General features: G+C 37.3%; 1 protein-coding gene and 1 non-coding gene across 4 annotated transcripts in view; one reads left to right on the forward strand and one right to left on the reverse strand.

The window, feature by feature from the left end:
• Positions 1–24,257, forward strand: part of SPEN (spen family transcriptional repressor) — an 81,562-nt gene that overhangs the window by 15,282 nt on the left and 42,023 nt on the right. The window contains exons 2-3 of one of the 3 annotated variants that reach the window (XM_057533686.1): positions 9,951–10,271; positions 13,373–13,849. In XM_057533686.1, the coding sequence (XP_057389669.1) occupies positions 9,951–10,271; positions 13,373–13,849 (798 nt within the window). Of the gene's footprint in view, positions 1–9,950; positions 10,272–11,387; positions 11,531–13,372; positions 13,850–24,257 lie in introns of those variants that run through there. The other 2 variants (XM_007174981.2, XM_057533688.1) reach the window with 2 other exon arrangements.
• On the reverse strand, positions 23,445–23,517 carry TRNAW-CCA (transfer RNA tryptophan (anticodon CCA)). The gene has a single exon. It is a non-coding gene; the product is annotated as a tRNA-Trp (tRNA).

The raw sequence follows: 24,257 nt of genomic DNA on the forward strand, positions 1-24,257 counted from the left end.
ATCTAAAGATCATAGAATCTTTGGGATTTTTTTTCTCCTTATAATTGGATAATCTTTCAGAGGTTTACATATCAGTTGCGCACTATCTTTTTGTTAACAATTAATTTTACTTAGTAAATAGTTATTTTGCACCATTAGATTGGTGCAAAATAATGCATATACGTATTTTTTCACTGAAGTAATGGTGCCGGTAATAGTTCTGAAGAATTTTGTCATTCAAAGCTTTACTGAAAACATTGCCTTTTCCCAAGAGTTGTAGTCATCAAGTTTTCATGTACAGGAATCTAGGCACTAACCATGGATTTGATAAACAGCTGACTATAGTTTTGTTGGTTGAATTAAGCTTATCTTCAGTCTTCAGGTTTTCTTAAACCTTTTCTAATTAGAATCAATAAATCGTTTTTCATTTTTAAAAAGTAATGTATTATGTTCATAGAAGCATTTACAATAGCCAAAAGGTAGAAGCAATCTAAGTGTTCATGACCCATGAAAGGATAAACAGAAAGTGTGACAACAAAATATGTATCATGGAGGAGTATTCAGCCTTAGAAAGGAAGGAAATTCTTCTTTTTTAAATTGAAGTATTGTTGATTTACAATATTATGTTAGGAAATGAAATTCTGACACATGCTTCAACATGGATGAACCTTGAAGACTTTATGCTAAGTGAAATAAGGCTGTCAGAAAAGGACAAATATTGTATGAGTCTACTTACATTAGTTTCCCGGAGCAGTCAAATTCATAGAGAAAGTGGAATGGTGCGTTGCTTTTTTTTTTTCTTCTTTTATTTCTCTTTCTTTTTTTTTTTTTTAACTGTTATAAACAGTGTTGCTTACTAAGCAGTCTATCAAATTGTCTTCCTAAGAGGTTTCTCTAATTTATACTCCTGCAGACAGTGTTATGAAAGTATCTATTTTCTTAGACTCTAGCTAATATCTAGGTGTTATTAAAATTTAGGTCTTTGTGTTGCATGGCACTTTTTTTTAAAATTTGGATTTTTGAAATTTTGAGTGGAAATTGAGCAGCTTTTTTGAGTGTGTTTGTTCTGTTTACCATTTTGTGTGTATGGGTGTATTGTTTTTTTTTAAAACGTTTCTTTAATTAATTAATTTATATTTATTTATTTATTTATGGCTGTGTTGGGTCTTCGTTTCTGTGCGAGGGCTTTCTCCAGTTGCGGCGAGCGGGGGCCACTCTTCATCGCGGTGCGCGGGCCTCTCTCTGTCGCGGCCTCTCTTGTTGCGGAGCACAGGCTCCAGATGCGCAGGCTCAGTAGTTGTGGCTCACGGGCTTAGTTGCTCCGTGGCATGTGGGATCTTCCCAGACCAGGGCTCGAACCCGTGTCCCCTTCATTGGCAGGCAGATTCTTAACCACTGCGCCACCAGGGAAGCCCTATGGGTGTATTTTTAAAGAATTTCCTGGAACTTCCCTGGTAGCGCAGTGGTTAAGACTCCGTGCTCCCAATGCAGGGGGCCTGGGTTCGATCCTTGGTCCGGGAACTAGATCCCACATGCATGCCTCAACTAAGAGTTCGCATGCCACAACTAAGGAGCCCGCCTGCTGCAACTAAGACCCGATGCAACCAAATAAATAAATAAAATAAATATTTTTAAAAAAATTTCCTATTTGGGTATTTTGCCTCTGTTTTGTTTGGACCTCTGTCTCCCTTGATTTGGAAGAAGTTTGTATATTTAGGAAATCACTTATTTCTCATGTGCAAGTATTTTTCCCCATTTGTCTTTTGACTGTATTTTGCTATTTAGGAGCTGTAATTTTTATATGGTTTAATTTATATGGTCTTTTCCTTTATGACATAGGGCTTTTATCTCAGGCTGAGTGTCTTTTCCAGACCGAAGACTACAACAAACTAATAATATATACATATATATATATATATTTTATTTTATTTTTTTTGGCAGAGAGAGAACACAAATCAGCAAAATATTACAAATCATTCTCCCCCCCCCTTCTTTTTCCACCTCTCCCCCATTCCTCCAAGCAGAGAAACATTTTAGGATATTAGCTTTTTCTAAAATGAGGCTAGGGGCCTGTGTTTGACTGCCCTTTGCTGGCTTTAGGGATTCTGAGTCTGTTTTTTTCATCTTTAGTAATCATTTGTACTTACTCCAAAGATAAAGTGATTAAAGGGGAATATATTAATTATATAAGAATAGTTTTAAAATCTTTTATACATAAATTTATTTCACAGTAGATTTCCTGAAAGAATTCTATATCTCCATGAAATGAAGATAGGTTTTGGCTGTCATCTAATGGGTTACTTATCTTCCCAGGCAGGCATGCTTGAAATAGAAAATGTCTTCCTTAAATGTTCCCATTTACAGGAAACATGGCAGACAGTTGATTTGTATTGAGATAACGCAGACACTTGTGACTAAAGGAGATGTAAAATCTGTTGTATTAAAAGACGGTGACAGGGACTTCCCTGGTGGTCCAGTGGCTAAGGCTCTGTGCTCCCAGTGCAGGGGGCCCAGGTTCAGTCCCTGGTCAGGGAACTAGATCCACATGCCGCAACTAAAGATCCCGCATGCCACAACTAAGACCCGGTGCAGCCAAATAAATAAATATAAAAGACAGTGACAGGTACTATTTTTTGTCTTTTTTCTTTTAATAACAGTTTTAACGAGATATAATTCACATGGCATAAAATTTTTCCTTTGAAAAGTGTACAGTTGTTTTTAGTATATTTGCAGAATTACGCAGCCATCACCACTAATTTCAGAACATTTTCATCACTCCAGTATGAAACCCCCATACCAATTAGCAGTCATTCCCCATTCTTCCTTCTCCCCATCTCCTGGAATCCACTAATCTATTTTCTATTTCTGCGTATTTGCCTGTTTTGGACCTTTCACATATATATGGAATCATAAAATATGTGATTGGCTTCTTTCCCTTATAGTGTTCTCGAGGTTCATCCATGCTGTAGCATGTATAAGAACTTCATTCCTTTTTATTGCCAAATGACATTCCATTGTATGGACATAATACCACATTTTAAAAAAATCCACTCAGCAGTTGAACATTTGGTTTGTTTCCATTTTTTTGGCTATTATGAATAATGATACTGTGAACATTTCTGTATGTGTTTTTTTTTTAATTATTTATTTTTATTTATTTATTTATTTATAGCTGTGCTGGGTCTTCGTTTCTGTGCGAGGGCTTTCTCCAGTTGCGGCAAGTGGGGGCCACTCTTCATCGTGATGCGTGGGCCTCTCACTATCACGGCTTCTCTTGTTGCGGAGCACAGGCTCCAGACGCGCAGGCTCAGTAGTTGTGGCACATGGGCTTAGTTGCTCTGCGGCATGTGGGATCTTCCCAGACCAGGGCTCGAACCCGTGTCCCCTGCATTGGCAGGCAGATTCTCAACCACTGCGCCACCAGGGAAGCCCTCCCTCTGTATGTGTTTTTATGTGGACTTCTCTTTTCAGTTCATACCTAGGAGTAGAATTGCTGGATTATACGGTAATTCTAAGTTTAACATTTTGAGGAACTGCCAAATTGAATTCCAAAGTGGCTGTACCATTTTACAATCTCACCAGCAATTTATTAGGGTTTAGATTTCTCCTTATACTTGTTATTGTCTGTCACTTTTATCAATATTCTAGCCATCCTGTTGCGTGTGAAGTGGTATCTCATTGTGGTTTTGGTTTTTATTTTCCTAAAGTCTAATGTTGTTAAGCAAATTTTTGTGTGTTTATTGGCTGTTTGTATATATTTTTAGAGAAATTGTCTATTTATATCCTTCGCCTATTTTTAAATTGCATTATGTCTTTTTCATTGTTGAGTTGTAAGAGCTCCTATCAGATAAATAATTTGCAAATATTTTCTATTTTCTGGGTTTATATCAATTTTTGATCATTGTCTTTGGATAGAGTAAAACTGTTAACTTGTAGTTTATCATTGTCATGCTAACAATTTAAATTTATCTTTGTCATTCTAGATAATTGTTAAAACAAGTTCTTCTTTTGGATTTTAACTTATTTTAACTGATTTAATGAGACATACGACATATTAAAAATATTACCATCTTATTTGGGTATGTCCAAACTGCAGGAGTTTTGCCATCTAAGTATATGATTCTGAGCTACTTACTACATTTAATGGTTTGAAGTATGGGGGGTATCAGTAATTGTGAATGAGGTAGCTTTAATGTCTACCTCTACTATGTTGATGACAAGAAATAGCTGTGATTAATTTGAAAAGATTGGGATTGTACACTTAAAAATGGTTAAAATAGGGCTTCCCTGGTGGCGCGGTGGTTGGGAATCCGCCTGCCAATGCAGGGGACACAGGTTCGTGCCCCGGTCTGGGAAGATCCCACATGCCGCAGAGCGGCTAGGCCCGTGAGCCACAACTACTGAGCCTGCGCGTCTGGAGCCTGTGCTCCGCAACGGGAGAGGCCGCGACAGTGAGAGGCCCGCGCACCGCGATGAAGAGTGACCCCCGCTCGCCGCAACTGGAGAAAGCCCTTGCGTGGAAACGAGGACCCAACACAGCCAAAAATAAATAAATAAATAAATAAATTTTAAAAAAATGGTTAAAATAGCTAATTTTATGTTATATTTTATCACAATAAAAAATTTGACCTGTGATTATGTAGGAAAAATGTGGCCAGATCCAATTTAAATGCTGTTATGATGCATTATTTAAGTTTCTAGGGGATTCTGCCTTTTGGCATTCTTGAAGTATTTGTAGTCACTGGTATAGGAAATAAAATAAAGGTCTAACACATAGGGGAAACCAGTCTTTTGATCTAAATATAGGATCAAGTGGTTGATTTATAAATTAGTAATTCCTTCATAAAAATTTTTTACTATAAAAGGGTTATATAAGTAAGTGTTGATGTTACTGCATTATTGGAGATAATTTGGTGGTTGTAACGGATATATTTATGACCCAACTGTCTGAGTTTGGAAGAGGAATGATTTTGAATATTTTCATAATATAAAAAATAAGAAAACACAAATATTTGTTGTTTCTACTATTAAAGGTCATCCAACCAGACTGTAATACTCATCTCTTAGGCCCTTTTTTAGGCTGTGTTGGGTCTTCGTTGCTGCACGCAGACTTTCTCTAGTGGCGGCGAGCGGGCTTCTCATTGCGGTGGCTTCTCTTGCTGCAGAGCATGGTCTCTAGGCGCGCAGGCTGCAGTAGTTGTGGCACGCGGGCTCAGTTGCTCCGCGGCATGTGGGATCTTCCCGGACCAGGGCTTGAACCCATGTCCCCTGCATTGGCAGGTGGACTCCCAACCACTGTGCCACCAGGGAAGCCCTTCTTAGGCCTTTTTATCCCTTAGAGCATGCTCATTTGCTTTTCGCTTTCTGTCTATTCATACTTATTGATCATTTTCTTTTGAATAAGGAACAGCTTAGCCATGATGGGGTGGAAGGGTGGAAAAGTGGGCAATACACAAAGAATTGATAGTTTGATAAAATATGTAATCTTTGGAAAGTGATGTGTTGGGTTTTAGATGAATGGGTGTTTTAGGTTAATTGCATGCGTCTTCAAAGAGGCTGATATTCTCCTCATTACAATTCTGTAAGTCTATCCTGAATAACAGGTAGATGTTTCAAGAATGACTTGGGGAGGATTGTTTTCTGTAGTAGGAGGACTTGTGTGAAAACGAATAGTGGCTATTCTTTGCTATTGCTTATTATTAGTAGGGTCACTTGCAAAAAAAGGTAGGATTAAAATTAATAATTACATTCTTATTGATAAACCAGCTAATAATGGATGAATGTAGTAACTTTTAGAAAGAAAGGGTATTGAGAGAATTCATTGGGTTTTAGCATACTAATGATCTTTAGCTTTATGTATTTGGTGTTGCTTTGGAAATTAACAAAGTAAGTTTCTTGTAGAGTTGAGGAAAAGTTTAGAATAGGAGGAATCTTCTTTTCACATATCAAGGAGCTGAAAATTGTAAATAAATCAATTCCATGAGACTAGGGATCTTTGTTTTATTCCCTGATATGCATCAAGTGCCTATAACAGTGCCTCTTAAGAACCATAAAATTAAAAATAATTGATTCAGGATTAGAACCCTACTCTTTTCTCATAGTGGAGGAAAAACATTAGAGTATATCATGATGCTCTCAAGTGTAAAATGTGAGGCCATTAATACACTGCAATTATATTCTTCAAGGAAATGCTAAGGACTATATAAATTTGATTATATAAATAGTCACATGTTGAAAGACCAGACATCTCAGCAAATCTGGCATTGTTTTGGGTTATTTTAAAATTCTCTCTTAAAAATGTAGAAGAATTATAGTGTATGTTGATCAATTTAATATTTTTTGATGGTGAATATTTTTGACCAAACGGAAGCCAATTTAATGTTGTTTTTTGATTGTGTTTTTGAAGACAAACCCATTAGATTGCTATATACTGCAGCTTGTAGCAATCAAGCACACTTTCTTAATTTTATGTTCTCATTTAAAAAAAAAATTAGGTTTTCTTGATTCTTTAAAAATTACAAATGAGTTAACTTATTACTACAACCTTTGACTATGTAATTTAAGAAAATATTTTGTGCATATTACTGGAGACTGTTCCATAGGTTCTCTGAAAACCTGTAACTAAGGCTTGATGTTTAAAAAAAAGAAATACTATTTAACTGTGGTTTTATTATTTTTGCTCTTTTTTCTTTTTTAATTAATAGATGTCAGTAAATGTTTCATTTGAATACTTAAATACTATAGGAACTGTGTTGTTTTGGAAAGAGTAGATAAAATCAGGACATCACATTTACATTTACCAGCTGAGTTCTCATGGCTGTGAGGAGTTAAGCAGGTTTTTTTTAATTTGGGAGTTTCCAGTCTTCTCAGTATAGAAGAGTAATGTAATACCTGATAAAGTTCTCTTATGTTAAATTTGGAGATAAATTCATATTTTGTTTCCAGAGTGTACTCTCCTTATGTAAAAATTATGGGAACCGTGAGCCCACCCTTTTGAGGACGGAGGGCCATTTGACTTTGTTCTACACGCATAATCTATGCATTAAGTATTTGGTCCTTCTTTTCAGTATTGCATTTAGCTCTTTGTTATTAAGAATTTAAGCTTAAATATTTGTTTTCCCTGTATTATGCTTTGGCTGACTGACTTTTTTGATGGGGAATTGGCTGATGCTTCCCTCTTTTTTCTTTTTTCTCCTTTCTAATAGAGAAACCTATGTGGTCTTGGGCTTAGTGATAAGTTGTGTGTGTGTGTTAAAATATACAAAATTTATTATCTTAACTATTTTTAAGTGTTCAATTCAGTGGCATTAAGTGCATTCATAGGGAATTCTCTGGCGGTCCAGCGGTTAGGACTCGGCGCTTTCACTGCCAGGGCCCAGGTTTGATCCCTGGTCGGGGAACTAAGATCCTACAAGCTGCTTGGCGCGGCCAAAAAAAAGTGCGTTCACAATGTTACGTAACCATCAGCACTATCTATTTCTAGAATTTTTTTCATCCCACACAAAAACTCTGTGTCTTTAAGCAATGTCTCCCCAGCCCCTGTTAACCTCTGTTCTACTTTCTGTCTCCATGAATTTGTCTATTCCAGATACTACATGTAAGTGGAATCATAAACTAATTGTCCTTTTGTGTCTGGCTTATTTCATTTAGTATGATGTTTTCAAGGCTTATCCATGTTGTAGTGTGTATCGAAACTTCATTTCTTTTTATGTTTTAATATAATATTCCATTGTTTGTATATACCACATTTTGTTTATCCATTCATCCATTGATGGACAGTCGGGTTGTTTCCATCTTTTGGTTTTTGTGAATAATGATGCAGTGAACGTTCGTGCAATGTATCTTTTTGAGCCCCAGTTTTCAGTTCTCTTGGGTATATACCTAGGAATGGAATTGCTGGGTCATATGGTAATTCTGTGCTTAACTTTTGGAGAAAAATGCCACTTTCCATAGTGGCTGCACCATTTTACAGTTCCACCAGCTATGCAGGAGGTTTCAAATTTCTCCATATCCTTGCCAATACTTGTTTTGTTCTGTTCTGTTCTCTTTTCTAATAGCAATCCTAGTGGGTGTGAAGTGGTATTTTATTGTGGTTTTGATTTGTATTTCCCTGTGACTACTGATTTTGAGCATCTTTTTCTTTGCTTATCTGCCATCTGTATTTCTTCTTTGGTGAAGTGTTTTCCCTATTTTTTATTTTTACTTTTTTTTTACGAATCTGTCTGTCTGTCTGTCTGTCTGTCTGTCTGTCTATCTATCTATCTATCTATCTATCTATCTATCTATATTGGGTCCTCGCTGCTGCGCGTGGGCTTTCTCCAGCTGTGGCGAGCGCGGGCCACTCTTCGCTGCTGTGCGCGGGCTTCTTATTGCGGTTGCTTCTCCTGTCGCGGAGCATGGGCTCTAGGCACGCGGGTCTCAGTAGTTGTGGCACGCAGATTCCAGAGCGCAGACTCAGCAGCTGCTGCTCTGAGGCATGTGGGATCTTCCCAGATCAGGGCTTGAACCCATGCCCCCTGCATTGGCCGGCGGATTATTAACCACTGTGCCACCAGGGAAGCCCATCTTCCCTATTTTTTAAAAATGTGTTCAATTGTAAGATTTCTTATATTCTAGATACAAGTCCTTTGTCAGATACATTGGAAGGTATTTTTTTTTAATGTTTGTATGGAAAGAACTATTTCAGTTTCTATCATTTTCCCCCCAAATTTAAGAGATCCTTTCATCAGTTAATTTACCCCAAGTAATTTCGTTACATCTAGTTCAGTTGCCTGATGAAACTGGATTTTAAGATTATGTTTCCCTTGTGAGAGGTAATAACTTAAATCATACTGGAGGATATAAAAGGAAAGTTCGGCTTTCTGATAATGTTGTCAACTTCTTCAGGGGAAGTGTAAAATTATGATCTTGGGGACTTCCCTGGTGGCACAGTGGTTAAGAATCTGCCTGCCAATGCAGGGGACACGGGTTCGAGCTCTGGTCCGGGAAGATCCCACATGCCGTGGAGCAGCTAAGCCCGTGTGCCACAACTACTGAGCCTGTGTGCCACAACTACTGAAGCCTGTGTGCCCAGAGCCTGTGCTCCACAGCAAGAGAAGCCACCGCAATGAGAAGCCCATGCACTGCAGCAAAGAGTAGCCCCCATTCACCACAACTAGAGAAAGCCTGTGCACAGCAACGAAGACCCAATGCAGCCATAAATTTAAAAAAAAAAAAAAAATTATGATCTTGGATTGTCAGCATATAAGAGTGCTATATTTAAAAGTGCTGTGCCCTTCTTTCTAAAATGCCAAATTATAAGTATACATAAGAGTCTGTCAAAATATTTTCTGATTTATTAATTTATATAAATAACAATTATACATAAATTATAAATTTTTACACTTTTTCTTTTAATCCCCTGGAAAAGAGAATTAAATGGTAAAAGATTATGTTAAAAACTAGACTGACACTTGCAAATGCACAAAATATTTGAATTTATTTTGCCTTCCAGTAAGGAGTGTTTGAAGTCATCTCATTTTTTCACTAAGATCATTTTCACTTAATGAATTAAATTAAAATGAGATCTATAAAATAGCTATTTTTAGCTACAGTTTTTACTTTAATGAAAATCTCTTAAGATTGGTAAGTTACTTTGATTATCTTAGGTATAATATCCTTTTTTAGAATGTAAAAATTCCTAAAAACTTCTGAGAGTCATTTCAGCTAAGTGTTCCAGAAAGGTAAAAGGCAGTTTATAGTAAATACTATATTTAAAAAATGAGAGCAATAAAATAATGTGGTAAAAATGTTTGTAAATATTTGCCTCAAAAAAGAAAAATGTGAGTTTAAAAGCCATTTTAAGTTAACTCGCAACCCCTCCCCCGTACATGCATAATGTAAATTGTTTAAAAATAACAAACAGTTTATAAAACTATTTTTGGAAAATTATTACTATGCAACAATAACATTGACTTTATTTTTTTTTTCAGATATGGCCGCGTGGAAAGTGTCAAAATTCTCCCCAAGAGGGGTTCTGAAGGAGGAGTGGCTGCCTTTGTGGATTTTGTGGACATCAAAAGTGCACAGAAGGCTCACAACTCAGTCAACAAAATGGGAGATAGAGACCTACGCACGGATTATAATGAACCAGGCACCATTCCGAGTGCTGCTCGGGGATTGGATGATACAGTTTCCATAGCATCTCGTAGTAGAGAGGTTTCTGGGTTCAGAGGAGGTGGTGGAGGGCCTGCTTATGGCCCCCCACCATCACTTCATGCACGAGAAGGACGTTATGAGCGGAGACTTGATGGGTAAGTTCCAAGGTTTCTGTAGGCAGGTATTTTGTATTTGATATGGTGAAACAGAAACTCATATTTAGGGGCCCCAGATGGATTTAAAGTTTTGGGCATTCTCAATGTTTCCTAATTTGGGTTGGAAACGGAAGTGATTTCTATCCCAGTGGCTGGTATCTTATGGAATCGTAGAGGATATTTCCTGCAGCTGGTTGGATATCTACTCCTGAGATATAAAGTGGTGGAAGATTTTGTATGGCAGCATCATTTTTGGAGTTACCTGTCTTCTAGAATTAATTATTCCTTCTCTTGGATAATGTTAAGTCTTTCCTTGGATATATCCCTTCTACCTGATGGAGCTACTTGGCTACAGATTTTGTGGTTGTACTATATGGAATATTTCTGGAATATTAGAGCCTACAGATTCTTTTAGAATTTGATATCTGCTCTCAATTTTCACTACACAAAGTGTACAAACGAATTGGATTGTCACCAAAAAACCTAGCAGACCATATGATTCAACCTCTTGGATTCTACAAACAATACTTTAACCTGGAAATGTGTACTTGGATGAAGAAGAGTGAAGGCAGTGCTTCATTTTTCCATTTTGGATCTACACAGTTGCCATGTTGGAATTATACTCCTTGATGGAATGGGGAAAAATTGAGATGATGGACGTTCCTAAATTCTGGAATATAGCCATTCTTTTCTATTTGCTGGAATGTATGGGATGTCCTGCCGTCAAGATCCCATTAGCCCAGGGGAAGAGGATTACTATCTTGTTTCTTAAGCAAATTGCTGTCCAGTTGAAGGTACTTTAGCTTTGAACACATGGTGACGATCAGTTGTGGATACAGCAATCAAAATTGACTGTGCTGGATGGCTACAAAGGTGAACTGTTGGCCAGCAACTGTGCCTTCCTCATTTGGTGGAATCGTAGAGGATATTTCCTCTTCTGTCAGCTGCCTGATTCATACTTAGGGCTGGACATTTTTGTGAATGTGGATCAATTTATAATTTTCTGCTATCTCAAGAAAGAAGTCTGGGGGTTTGAGAGTTACAGTTTGTCTGGGACTGCTTGCTTCCAGTGGAATTATTTTATCTGGTCATTAAGATTTTTTTTTTCCTTGTGGTTCATCTAAATATCATTTGACACCCTTACCCATTAAGAAGGTGGATTACCCCCATAAGAGGGGCCAAAATTGGGGAAGTTATGGTCACAATTCTCTCCCTAGATTTAATTGGGATTATAGGTCGTGTTTCCACACTTGGAAAAGGTTGGTATGTCCTGACCTGTGTATATTAGCCCCTCTCCTAACCCAAGTCAAACTTTCTTTTTTTCCCACTAACTCTAGAATCATGTAGTACTAATAGATGAATCAAAGAATAGCTATTAGATTTCAGCTCTGCTAGCTCTTGTGCCTGCCTTCTATATCTTCCTAATGGATAAGAACTTTGCATATTTATAAAATATCAGCTGTAGCAGTAATTCTCCTAGAACTATTGCCTGTTGCTTCTGTTATATCATTAATAACAGCTCTTACTGATTAACATTTGATAGGGTACTAATGGAATTATTTATGAAATTTTCTCTTGTCTCAAAGGAACACCTCTTGTTTGTTAGACGTTGAAATATCTATTAAAATTCCAGAAATAGTGAATAAAAAAAGAGAAAGTCATTTAATATATTTAAGTAGGAAAGATAATACTGAATTTTTGCCATGCCAGTTGCTTTTAATAATAGCAGTAAAAAAAAAACAGCCTAGGAGAAGGTATGGTTGCTAAGTGAAATGGTGGGTGAAAATGAAGGTTAGTGGAGAGATTTGGAATCTAAGCACGTACTGGGGACATAGTATTACTTGTAAGATTTTGCCACATATTCTTCATTGGAGAGATTCTAATTCTTCTATGTCTTTCATGATTCCTTAATCACTTTTGATAGAAGATAGACCCAAAGGTAAGGTTGAGAAGAGACTCAACCTCATGTTTGAGATTCAAGTGAAATTGTCTTTTAGGAACTCTCCTAAGTAGAGAACTTAAGATTTCTTTGTAGGATTGGAATCGGTTTTTAATATTAACACATAATTGCATGTGTGTAATTGTACATGCAACAGTTTTGTACTCTTAGATTGACAAGTATTCATGCCCTACAGGAAGATTTTTTAAAGTTAAACCATTGCTAATAGCAGTCTTTAGCGTATCTTACGGTTTCCCAAGTTGACTTATTTCATCAGAGGCAATTTGAATATAGCTGAACCCTAAGAGAATATATTTCCTGTAGCCATTAAGTAATACATTAACACATTGAATCATGGAATAGGCATTTAAAAAATTATGTGGAATTTGATAGCACAAGAAGATAAAATAACCATTATTCTTTAATTAGTTAAGTTTATCATAGAATAGCGTGTGGCAGCCCAATATTTTTATATCCCAAGTGGTTTTTTGGTTTGATTTTCTTTTTAAGATTCCATTTTTATTATTAAATGTGATTGTTTGGGCACAACAATTTACATAATTTAGTAATTTTTATAATTACCCAAGAAGTTGAAAGTTAATGAGAAAAAGTTACACTTAACATTTTTTTCTGTACTTCTTTGAAAATGCCCTCCTATTGCTGGGACATGGGCATGCATTACAATGGGGCTTTCATGTCTGTGTGAAAAATCTATCATGGAAATTTTGCATGAAATACACTTGCAAAGTAAATAAAGTTTGGTATATATTTTAATCAGATGAAAGTATAGAAAACTTTCATATTAAAATGAAAGTCTCTTCTTGTTCCATTAAATTTAAAATAAAAAGGAGATGGCATATGTATATTTCTGTATATAAGCCAGAAAATCCCTAATAAAAAGAACAACTGACTTGCAGAACACTAGTCATGAAAGTCCAATGTACAATTACAACAGTGATTTCTCAGCTGTGAAAATAAGTTTTGGAGTCAAGTAAAATGTTAAGCTTATTAGTGTTTGCTTACTAAGTAGGTTAATGCTGTTTAGAAAATGACCAGTTGCAAAGACAAAGACAATGCTCAAGTGAATGTTTGCATGACTTGCTTTTAGTTTTGCTTTCCCCTTTCTGATTGATTAAATATTTTTCCCCCCTCCTAAATGCAGGGCTTCAGATAACAGGGAGCGTGCTTATGAACATAGTGCCTATGGACACCATGAACGGGGGACGGGAGGATTTGATCGGACAAGACATTACGATCAGGATTACTATAGAGATCCTCGCGAGCGGACTTTACAACATGGGCTCTATTATACTTCTCGGAGTCGAAGTCCAAACCGTTTTGATGCTCATGACCCCCGATACGAACCTAGGGCTCGGGAGCAGTTTACACTGCCCAGTGTGGTACACAGGGATATCTACAGGGATGATATTACCCGGGAGGTACGAGGCAGAAGGCCAGAGCGGAATTACCAGCACAGCAGAAGTCGCTCACCACATTCATCCCAGTCTAGAAATCAGTCTCCTCAGAGGCTGGCTAGCCAAGCGTCTAGACCCACAAGGTCCCCTAGCGGCAGCGGCTCTAGGAGTAGATCCTCCAGTAGTGATTCAATCAGCAGCAGCAGTAGTACCAGCAGTGACAGGTAGGTTAACAGCCTTTTGTTGTAACAGATGAGCTGTTGAATAAATTGTTACAAATTTGCTACTGTCAGTGGTACTGATTTTTAGTATAGTAATATTTTTAAAAGAAAGTAATCTTGGATCATGTATATAATGAATGAAGAAACTTTGATTAGCATTGTGGCCATTGAATTAACCATTCTCCCAAGTACTTAAAGCTAAATGATGATTTGCAAATACTGTTTCATCCTCCAGTTGCTCAATATTAAAATTGCCAAAAAGGAAGAAAAGTGGTAACGTTAGTTGTATGAAGCAAATCTTGTGCCACATAATGAACTTTTAAAAGTTCTTAATTTCTTAGGTATATAATACTATTTCTATTATTTGGTTGAAAATTTGTAAAAGCGCTGTTTGGGTAAGGATGTATTGGTGAAATATATTGTTGACACGTTTATTATCAATGTATAAATTAACTTATGTACATTTTAACTAATTTTAACATCAAGCTGGTAGTCAATTTATAAGCTCAAGTAGGAAAGCTTTCTTTAAATTCAGGTTGTAACTTTGCTGTTCACTAAGGCTGAGTAAGCTCATTTCATTAGTTGGGAATTTTTTTACAAAGGAGTTTTGTTCCAAAGACGAAAATAATAAATTGAAAATAATCTTAACAAGAAACAGCTTAGAAGTTAGGTATATGGGTTTTGAAATAATAGATCAAGGTAGACAGTATACTACTTTTATAATCTTTGGACAAGTTACTTAAGCTCTCTAGGACTCAGCTTTCTCATCTTTTATAAGAACCATGCTTCATAAAGTTATTTTGAATATTAAAATGAAAAAAATACATAAAGTGCTTAGCTTGATACCCATATATGTTAAATAAATACAACCTTTAATAACTGCTAGCTATAATTACTACTATTCAGTACTTCACATGTTGATAGTCTTTTGAGTATTTCCCATTTCTAGTGATTGTTATTCAATCTGTTAATCTCAGATATTCTAGTTTTAAATTTAGGTGGTGTGTATATTATTTATTTATTTTTTATTTTTTTGTCTGCGTCGGGTTGTAGTTTCGGCACGCGGGATCTTTCTTTCGTTGCGACGTGCCGGCTTCTCTCTAGTTGTGTTGCGAAGACTCCAGAGTGCGCAGGCTCAGTAGTTGGGGCGTGTGAGGACTTAGTTGCCCCAAGGCATGTGGGATCCTAGTTCCCTGACCAGGGATCCAACTGGCATCCCTTGCATTGCAAGGCCGATTCTTAACCACTGGACCACCAGGGAAGTCCCAGGTGGTGTGTGTTTTAAATTTACAAGGTACAGATTCTTCAACCTGATTAAAAATGCCCAGATTATTTTTCCTTTAGTATTGCCTGTTTAGAATTAATTTAAGAAAAGTAAATGATCATGGAATTGATAAATGGCTCCTTTTAGGCCTCCTAAATTTTCAAATTCAAAATAATAAATGGAAACATTTTATATATCTGTCTGTCTATTTAGATATAATTCAAACATTCTAGAAGATGTAGCATATTATAATGAAACAAGCACTTAGTTTAGGAAGTCAGGAGAGTTAGGAAGTCAGGACAGTTAGTTTCTGGCTCCAGCTTTGCAGCTCTGTGACATGGGTAAAACCCATAACTTCTTTTGATTTCATTTGGTATATTATTGAGTTAAGTGATTGACAGTATTCATTTTAATTTTATAAACTGATTATAAAATCTTGTCATGATTCACTTTCTTCTACGTAGAATTGTCTAAGATACTCAAGTTTTTAGTCATTTTCCCCAGACCTACCTCATTAAAGGGATGGCACTGCATTCCACTGGATCAAACCTTTTTTTAAAAAATAAATTTATTTATTTATTTATGGCTTTCTCTAGTTGCGGCGAGTGGGGGCCACTCTTCATGGCGGTGCGCGGGCCTCTCACTGTCGCGGCCTCTCTTGTTGCGGAGCACAGGCTCCAGACGCGCAGGCTCAGCAGTTGTGGCTCACGGGCCTAGTTGCTCCGTGGCCTGTGGGATCTTCCCAGACCAGGGCTCGAACCTGTGTCCCCTGCATTGGCAGGCAGATTCCCAACCACTGCGCCACCAGGGAAGCCCTGGATCAAACCTTTTTGAGAAGCCAACCAATTGTGGAAGTGTGGAAGTTAGAGGTGAAACATAATTCACAGCTTTCAGGATGGCATTGTACTTTTGGTGGGAGTTACAGTGGTTTGAGATCTGGCCCTTGGCATTGTGGGCTCAGAAGTTTGAACCCAGAGGTGATCTGATGAATTTGATGGAGCTAATTCCCTATTTACATAATCAAAAGAAACAGTTATATGCTTCTGAATATTTACATTTAGAAAGATAACTGCCACAAAGGCAGGATGAGCTTGGAAAATCTACATGGGGACTAAATTACAACCGTAGAGGATATTTTCTCTTCTGTCAGCTGCCTGATCCATACTTAGGGCTGGCAGTTTTTATGATTTAGGGCTGTGAAGGATATGTATTCTTCTCTTCAACAAGAAGAGACGAATTTTAGGCTAGACAGGGAACATTGTGAGCAGAAGGAACAACTTGAAGAGACACGAGTGGGTGGAAGAATGTTTTGAGAACAGCAAATAATTTAGTATGACTTAACCATGCTCATGTTTTTGGGTTTTTTTCTTTATGCAGAGATGAGCCGTTGAAGGATTGAGAAGGGAAATATCTTGTTGAGATCTGCTTTAGAAAGGCATCTGGGGACTGAGAATAGGAAAGACAGAGATTCCAGTTAGGAGACTCTTTCAGTATTTTGGAGAAGGCAAACTTGGACTATGAGAGTGCCTAACTTGGGAAAAGCGGAAGGGACATTGTATTAAGAATCAGATTATGTTGATTTATGAAGAACAGCATCAACTTTTTTTGAAGATATGACCAAATGATGAGGCTTTTGGTGTCATCCTGTAAGAATAGGGCCAGGTCTTCCTTTGTGCACACTGCAGAGCCAACCAAGTGTTTTTATTGCCCTTCTCTGAGTACGTGTTCAAATAGTTGAAATACTTAGATATAATTCTTAGCTAATAGGAAGGTAAAAGCAAAATTGATGTAAATAGTTAAAAGATTTGGTCATTATATTGTGATTGATGCAAGTACAGAGAAATAAAATCCTTTAGGGTTCAGAGTATATCCATTATCCCTGGGTTCATCCCCCCTTTTATCAGATGTCCTCTTTTCCTCTATAATTATATTGATTTCAGAATGTAATATTTTGAGGTGTTATGTCAACTCAGAATGTTTAGTGCCCCTTTGGAAGAACTAAGATCTTTTTTGTAATCTTTAAAACATGATTGTGAAATGGTGACATTCCAAGTCCTTTAAAAATGTTTAAAAGCAACATGTTATAGTAGACAAAATATAGCTTGTTTTATCTATAAAAACAAGTTGCTATTCTTTCTGTATTACTGACTGGGAAATTAATCATCCTCCATCCCCCTTAATTGTTACAGCTTTGGTGAACAGATTCCTAGCAGTGCATTTCAAATGACTAAACGTGGGATTGATGACAGTCTAGTTGTGAAGTCCTTATAAGTGATACACTTAATGTTTCTGCCAAACTATTCACAGTATTTAGCTGGTGAGAAGTTTGGGGGAGGAGGGGGGCTTAATGTTACACACTTTCCTGTGTGTAGCCCTGTGCTGCTGTATGTCTATTTCTTTCTCTGCCTTGGTCATTTAGGGAGTCCCTTTGCTTTTCAACATAAAAATTTAAATACATAAATTCCACAAAAGCATTTATTTTAAAAGTCCTTGATTGAAGTTGAACGTATTTTATTTCTGTAGTTCCCTATCAGTTTTTTTTTTCTATCATCTTGTAAGAATTTGCTTTAATTCAGGCTAAAGGAGTTGAAGAATTTATTGAAATTAAATTAGTTCATAATATCCTTTCGTACTATCTTAAAGTAATTTTAACTGAGATTTGTTTCTCCATTGTTTACTTTGATCACAACCAAAGATGATTAGGCTGGCTCAGGGTCCCTGAACCTTTTTTTTTTCCGGCTGTGCTGCGCAGCTTGTGGTGGGATCTTAGTTCCCTGGCCAGGTATTGAACGCAGACCCTCAGCAGTGAGAGTGCGGAGTCCTAACCACTGGACTGCCAAGGAATTCCCGTTTTAAATTTTATTATTATTATTTTTTTGGTCCCTGAATTTAGATGCAGGGGAAAAAATTACATCTTTTCAGTAACCTGAAAGTGAATTAAGCATTGCCTCCCATTATATGAAAGTAGCCAACAAAAAAACAGTAGATTCACAGTATGACTGACTTTGTTCTCAGTATAAATACACAGGTAATTTATGATTATTATAGTTGCAGAGATCTCAAAATTGGGCTTATATTAATCATTACTGGGAAATAGTTATTAAACTCAAGTGTTAGGTATTGTTATTTAATATTAATAAAGACATTACTATATCAAAAATTTAAAACATTTTAATAACTATGTCAGTATAATTTGTTTCCATTTAATTCCTATTTTATTTTATGCATTTAGAAACATTATTCTGAAAAGGAGTACATAGACTTCACCAGATTGCTGAAAAGGGGTCCCGGCTCCTTTGGAGCTGCAGTTAGCCCTTGATTCTATATCCTGTAAAGGTTTACAGAATGAATGAGGGGAAATGGATGAAAAAGTAATGGGAGGGAGTTGAAATTTGGATAATCCAAAACCTTTTCTTATTTTATCCCTTCCCCCTCAGTAGATTACTTCCCTAAATCTTCTTTCAGGCTAAAGTTAACTTTTTGGGGGGGGGGGCCCTGCTGTGAGTCATGTGGCATCTTAACTCCCCTACCAGGGATCGAACCTGCGCCCACTACATTGGAAGTGTGGAGTCTTAGCCACTGGATCGTCAGGGAAGTCCTAAAGTTAACTTTTGAGTTTATATTCATCCATCTATTTGTTTAACATATATTGCTTATTTTTTGCACCAAATTTATGAAATAAAATAGCTGGTTGTATGGAGTCCCAAGAATAGAGCCATTTTGGATTAAACATTGGCTGTGGCTAATCCAAAACAAAACCTACATATGTCTAATTAAGAGTTAACATGTAATTAAATTAACCTGGGTGTCTATGACTAGGTGCATCTTTACAGTTTTATCAAAGGCAACCCCATCTTCTGCCCCCTTAAAAATTCTAGAGGTGTCTTGTCAGCCTTTTTCTTTTTGTTCCTCTGAATCCTTTTGGTTTGTCTAAAGAAGAATATGTCAAGTAACCTACAGACTTTTATTCTTTCTAATCACAGAAATAGGCATTTAGATGGAAACGCTTGAAATAAATGTAGTAGGAGTAAGCACAGAAAACTACATGAAAATAACTAGTGGGTGACATCTCATTGTCTCTTGTCTCTGTGGCTTTCAGTAAGCCCTGTGGCCTTAAATTGTGCTTAGTTTACCTGTTTGAAAAAATCAGAATTTTAGAGCAAGCTTTCTTCTTAAGTAGATTTTAAGAATTGAAATAAGTTGATTTAAAAACTGTATGTAGGGAATTCCCTGGTGGTCCAGTGGTTAGGACTCCATGCTTTCACTGCCCAGGGCCTGGGTTCATAAGTTGGAATATATAAGGAAGACGCTTGGAGACAGGAAGTGGGAGAAAAAGACACACATACAATATCAGTTCCAGGACAGGAAAACTAGCATGTGAAATAGTCTTTGTGGTGTTTGTTTAATGTAATAAGAAAAGTCTATAGACCTGCAGGCAATCAGACTTTTCAACTCTGATGCCGTATTAAGATAACGGCATGCTTTATGCCCATCTCTTGTCCAGTATATTAGCTTTGCATTAGAATATTACTTTTTATTGAAAGGGAAATGAAAAGTCTTTCTTATTGCTGGTATTATTTGTAGAACTTGTTTGTATATTTCTTTTATATGTTTTGAATAAAATATATCAAAAGTTGTCTACAACCATATTAATTTTTTTCTGTTAGACAATATAAGAATATTTTACCTGAATTATAGTTAAATAGTAATTAGAATATTGACCAAATTCTGGATTTTTACAACAGTTAAAGTTAAAAGAAATGTGACCCTTTTAACTAAATAAGTATTAACACGACGACAGTCCCTAATATTTTTTTTTTAATAAAGACCAATTCTGCTAATCATCTTGTGAATGATCTAGACGTTTTATTTTTATTTATTTATTTTTGGCTGCATTGGGTCTTTGTTGCTGCGCACAGGCTTTCTCTAGTTGCGGTGAGCAGGGGCTGCTCTTCTTTGTGGTGTGCAGCCTCTCATTGTGGTGGCTTCTCTTGTTGCAGAGCACGGGCTCTACGGTGCGTGGGCTTCAGTAGTTCTGGCGTGTGGGCTCAGTAATTGTGGTGCACGGGTTTAGTTGCTCCGCGGCATGTGGGATCTTCCCCGACCAGGGATCGAACCCGTGTCCCCTGCATTGGCAGGTGGATTCTTAACCACTGCGCCACCAGGGAAGTCCTGATCTAGATGTTTTAGATTACAATTTCTTAGAGGGGGAATTGGTATTCAAATATCCTTTTGTCTGATTTCATGAGGAAGTTTTGCAGTTCATTTAGTTTATGAGAGAGAACTTCCTTTCAAATTCATGTAGAAAAATTTTCAAAATTGCTGTCATTCTGAAGCTTTGTGGAAGAACATGGATGAAGCTGAAAATGTAGTTCCCAGTGGTTATTGGATACGGTGGCAATGCATGTATCAGAGTGATAGTGACAGTGTACTTTCCATTTCTCTTAAAGTATGCTTATTTAGAATGTTGATTGGGGGAAGGAATGCTCATTTTATTACCTGGCTATATAATTTGTTATGATATATATTACGTGCTAGAACCTGTCAGATACGGCACCAGTTTTAACAAGTACATATATGAAGTAAGAGTCAGTTTCTTAAAGTTGTTAAAGGAATTAATAATTAGTGGGTTTTTTGGTGATCGTTGCAATGCTTATAAAAACACATTTGTCTGAAGTTTTATCATCAAAGGTGATCTTATCTATAATAATGAATAGTAGATAATTTCTGTTTAGCTGTGTGTGCTTTGAAGAGAAATACACCCCCATATATATTAATGTATACATAAATTTTGATTTTTATTTATTTATTTGGCTGCACCGCACGGCATATGGGATCTTAGCTCCCCGACTGGGGATCGAACCTGCGCCCCCTGCATTGGAAGCACGAGTCTTAACCACTGGATCTCCAGGGAAGTCCCTATTTTTATTTTTATTTTATTGGTAGTATTTTTTTCCATTCTCATCAGTGGCAGGCAAAATGAAGAGCCCATATTTTGGAAACAACATTCCTTTGTAAGCTATTGTGCAGTTTGTTACTGGGCAGTAAGCTATACACTTCTGTCTTTTGGGGTCATGTTAGCCAGCCAAGCCTTTTTTTGTGCTAAATATGGAAAATGGACGTGTTTGCTTTCTAATTGCTCTGGTGGGCTTAACTTTCATTATGGAGATTTATAAATCAGACTAGTTCCTTTCTGTTTTTCCTTTTTTGTCAAGTACAGCATTTCAGTAAGGCTTTTGAGAGGTGTAGTTGTTGCCAGTTTTAGCGTTCTGTGCGGAATGGGCAGTTGGCTTCGGAAACAAGTGCGGGACTGACCCATATTTGCTGTATTGGGAACCTTGCTTTCATTTCGAGCCTCTGGTGCTAGGGAAATGAGAATGAGGTAGGCTTAGATCTGAGAATAAATGAGGAGAGTTCATTGTGCGCAGCCTGAGCAGCCAGTGCCTCTGAATATGGTGGGGAAAGCTAGGAACTGCTTGTTTGTGACTCAAACCAGACTAAACTGGAATCATCCAGTTTGAGTTGGCTGCTTGCCACCTCCCAGAGGCTTCCTTATTTTGCCAGAGTTTTTGCCTGGCCCTCAGCCCAGGGGGCGGGGCTTGCGCACTGTGACCGGCCGCTTAGGGGAGGAGAGGCTGTGAAGTGGGTGCCAGTTAACCCAGGTTTGTTCATGCGAAGGAGGCACTTCAAATAAAGGATTGAGGAGCCGAAGACTGGAAGCTGGTGTGAATGCTACTATTTTCAGTGCATCTTTCCGTTATTACTCCCTTGCTTTAACTGTAACTTTGTGTCTTATGCCCCTTAGAAACTAAGGCTTGAAAAACAGCTTCTGCCATGCTGCTGCTTGGGTACATCACAGCATGGTCTGCGTTTAGTATTAAAGAATTTATTACCAAAAAATTAATTAATTACCAAAGTTCCCCAGGAACTTGCTTTTAGTTGTTAGTCTGTTTTCAGTAAAGAACTCTCTCCCATGCCCCTTTTCATTCTTTCCACTGGGGTTGTGCTGGAGTTTATTTTGGTTTGATTGATTGTTAGGTGGAAGGAATGAAAATAGGTTTCTGGGATAAACTTGTGACTTGGTATCTTGTGAGTTTTAATTTAAACTTGAAGTAAATTTTTTAAATGTTGCCTTAAAAATTAACAAAAAGTAATTCACATTAAAGTCCTAAACAACAAACTTTAAAATTAAAAATGCTATGCTAGATTGTATTTGTTTGATTTAGAAGCAAACTCTTACAAAAAAATGCTTAAATTGCATATTTTTAGTGTCATGACTGATTTGTGCATAGCCTCTATGTCAGCTTTCCTCTTTGACAAGGGAGTTAAACATGGCCTAATTCCTGATCAGAGAACACTCGGAAGTCACTAAGAAATATTAAAGCCACAAATAAAGGGGTACATTTATTTTTGTCTTTATCAGCGCCAGGGCTATATAGAAAATGTAAGTTCCTATAACCTTGCTTATGTTTTAAACTTTTGGAATGACATCGAAACCTCTGTTAGTCTTTTTTACTTACGGTGAAAGTTTACTCAGAGCAGTTTCAGAGACCTTGTTATTCTCTTTTATCCTTTTTGGGTTGTTTTCACTTGGAGGCCTTCTATGGTCATTCTCAGAAGTCATGGTATAATTTTACCCTGCCCTGAACAAAGGGATCATCCATGCACAGAACTAAAGGAAAATGTGGTGTTCTCATTTTAAAATAAACATTAGCATTTTCTGAAGCTCAGAATTAGCCAAGATTTCATTACCCACACCCTCTCCTTAATTTTTTTAAAAAAATCTGTGTCTTAGACTACAAACTAAGTGCTTGCCTTTATCTATAAAGGGTAGTTTTGTGATTGTTTCTCCTATGAGAAAATGGAAAGAGCACCCTCTGATAATTTATTTACTTAAATTATTAGTCATTACTTAATCTAAATGCCGTTAGGTTTTCCTGCTGCTACAAATTGTATAAAGTCACTTCTGTGGAACATCTTCCTAAAAGTCTACTTTGTAGGATGAATGAACTTCTTCTTTCCAGGTAGACAAGATAGTGAAATATATTTTAAAATTAACTTTGCAAAAACAGAGTTGGTTTTTCCTAAGAATCTGAGTTACACTCTTTTTAATTTAATTTAATTAATTTATTTATTAATATTTATTTGGCTGCGTTGGGTCTTAGTTGCGGCACATGGGATCTTTCGTTGTGGCTTGTGGGCTTCTCTCTAGTTGTGATGCATGGGCTCCAGAGTGCATGGACTCAGTAGTTGTGGCATGAGGGCTCTCTAGTTGTGGCACATGGGCTCAGTAGTTGTGGCACCTGAGCTTAGTTGCGGTATGTGGGATCTTATTTCCCCAACCAGGGATCGAACCTGGGCCCCCTGCACTGGGAGCTTGGAGTCCTAACCACTGGACCACCAGGGAAGTTCCTAACATGGTCTCTTATTTAAGGCTGATATGCTTGTTTATTGGGCAGCTTTCTGGTTCTAGAACTAGGTTGTCCAGTACTGTATCCACTAGCCACATGTGGCTATTGAGCACTTGAAATTTGGCTAGTCTGTGCACCAATACTGATTCACACTATAACATGGATGAACCTCAAAAAAATGCTTAGTGAAAGAAGATGGTACGAATCATATGATTCTCTTTATGTAAAATGTCCAGAATAGGTAATTACAGAGACAGAAAGTAGATTAGTGGTTACCTAGGGCTGAGGATGGAAGAGAATGGAGAGTGCTGCTAATAGGTATGAGGTTTCTTTCTGGGGCAGTGAAATGTACCAGAGTTACATTATGGTGATGATTGCATAATTCCATAAATATACTAAAAACTATTGTATACCTTTATTTATTTTTTATATTTTTATTTTTTAAAATTTTATTTATTTTTGGCTGCGTCAGGTCTTTGTTGCTGTGCACGGGCTTTCTCTAGTTGCAGCGAGCAGGGGCTACTCTTCATTGTGGTGCGTGGGCTTCTCATTGTGGTAGCTTTTCTTGTTGTGGAGCATGGGCTCTAGGCGCATGGGCTTCAGTAGTTGTGGCACGCAGGCTCAGTAGTTGTGGCTCGCGGGCTCTAGAGCGTGTGGGCTTCAGTAGTTGTGGCATTTGGGCTTAGTTGCTCCGCGGTGTGTGGGATCTTCCTGGACCAGGGATTGAACCTGTGTG

The sequence above is a fragment of the Balaenoptera acutorostrata genome, chromosome 1 (assembly GCF_949987535.1).
Source record: "Balaenoptera acutorostrata chromosome 1, mBalAcu1.1, whole genome shotgun sequence".
NCBI classification, from domain to species: domain Eukaryota; kingdom Metazoa; phylum Chordata; class Mammalia; order Artiodactyla; family Balaenopteridae; genus Balaenoptera; species Balaenoptera acutorostrata.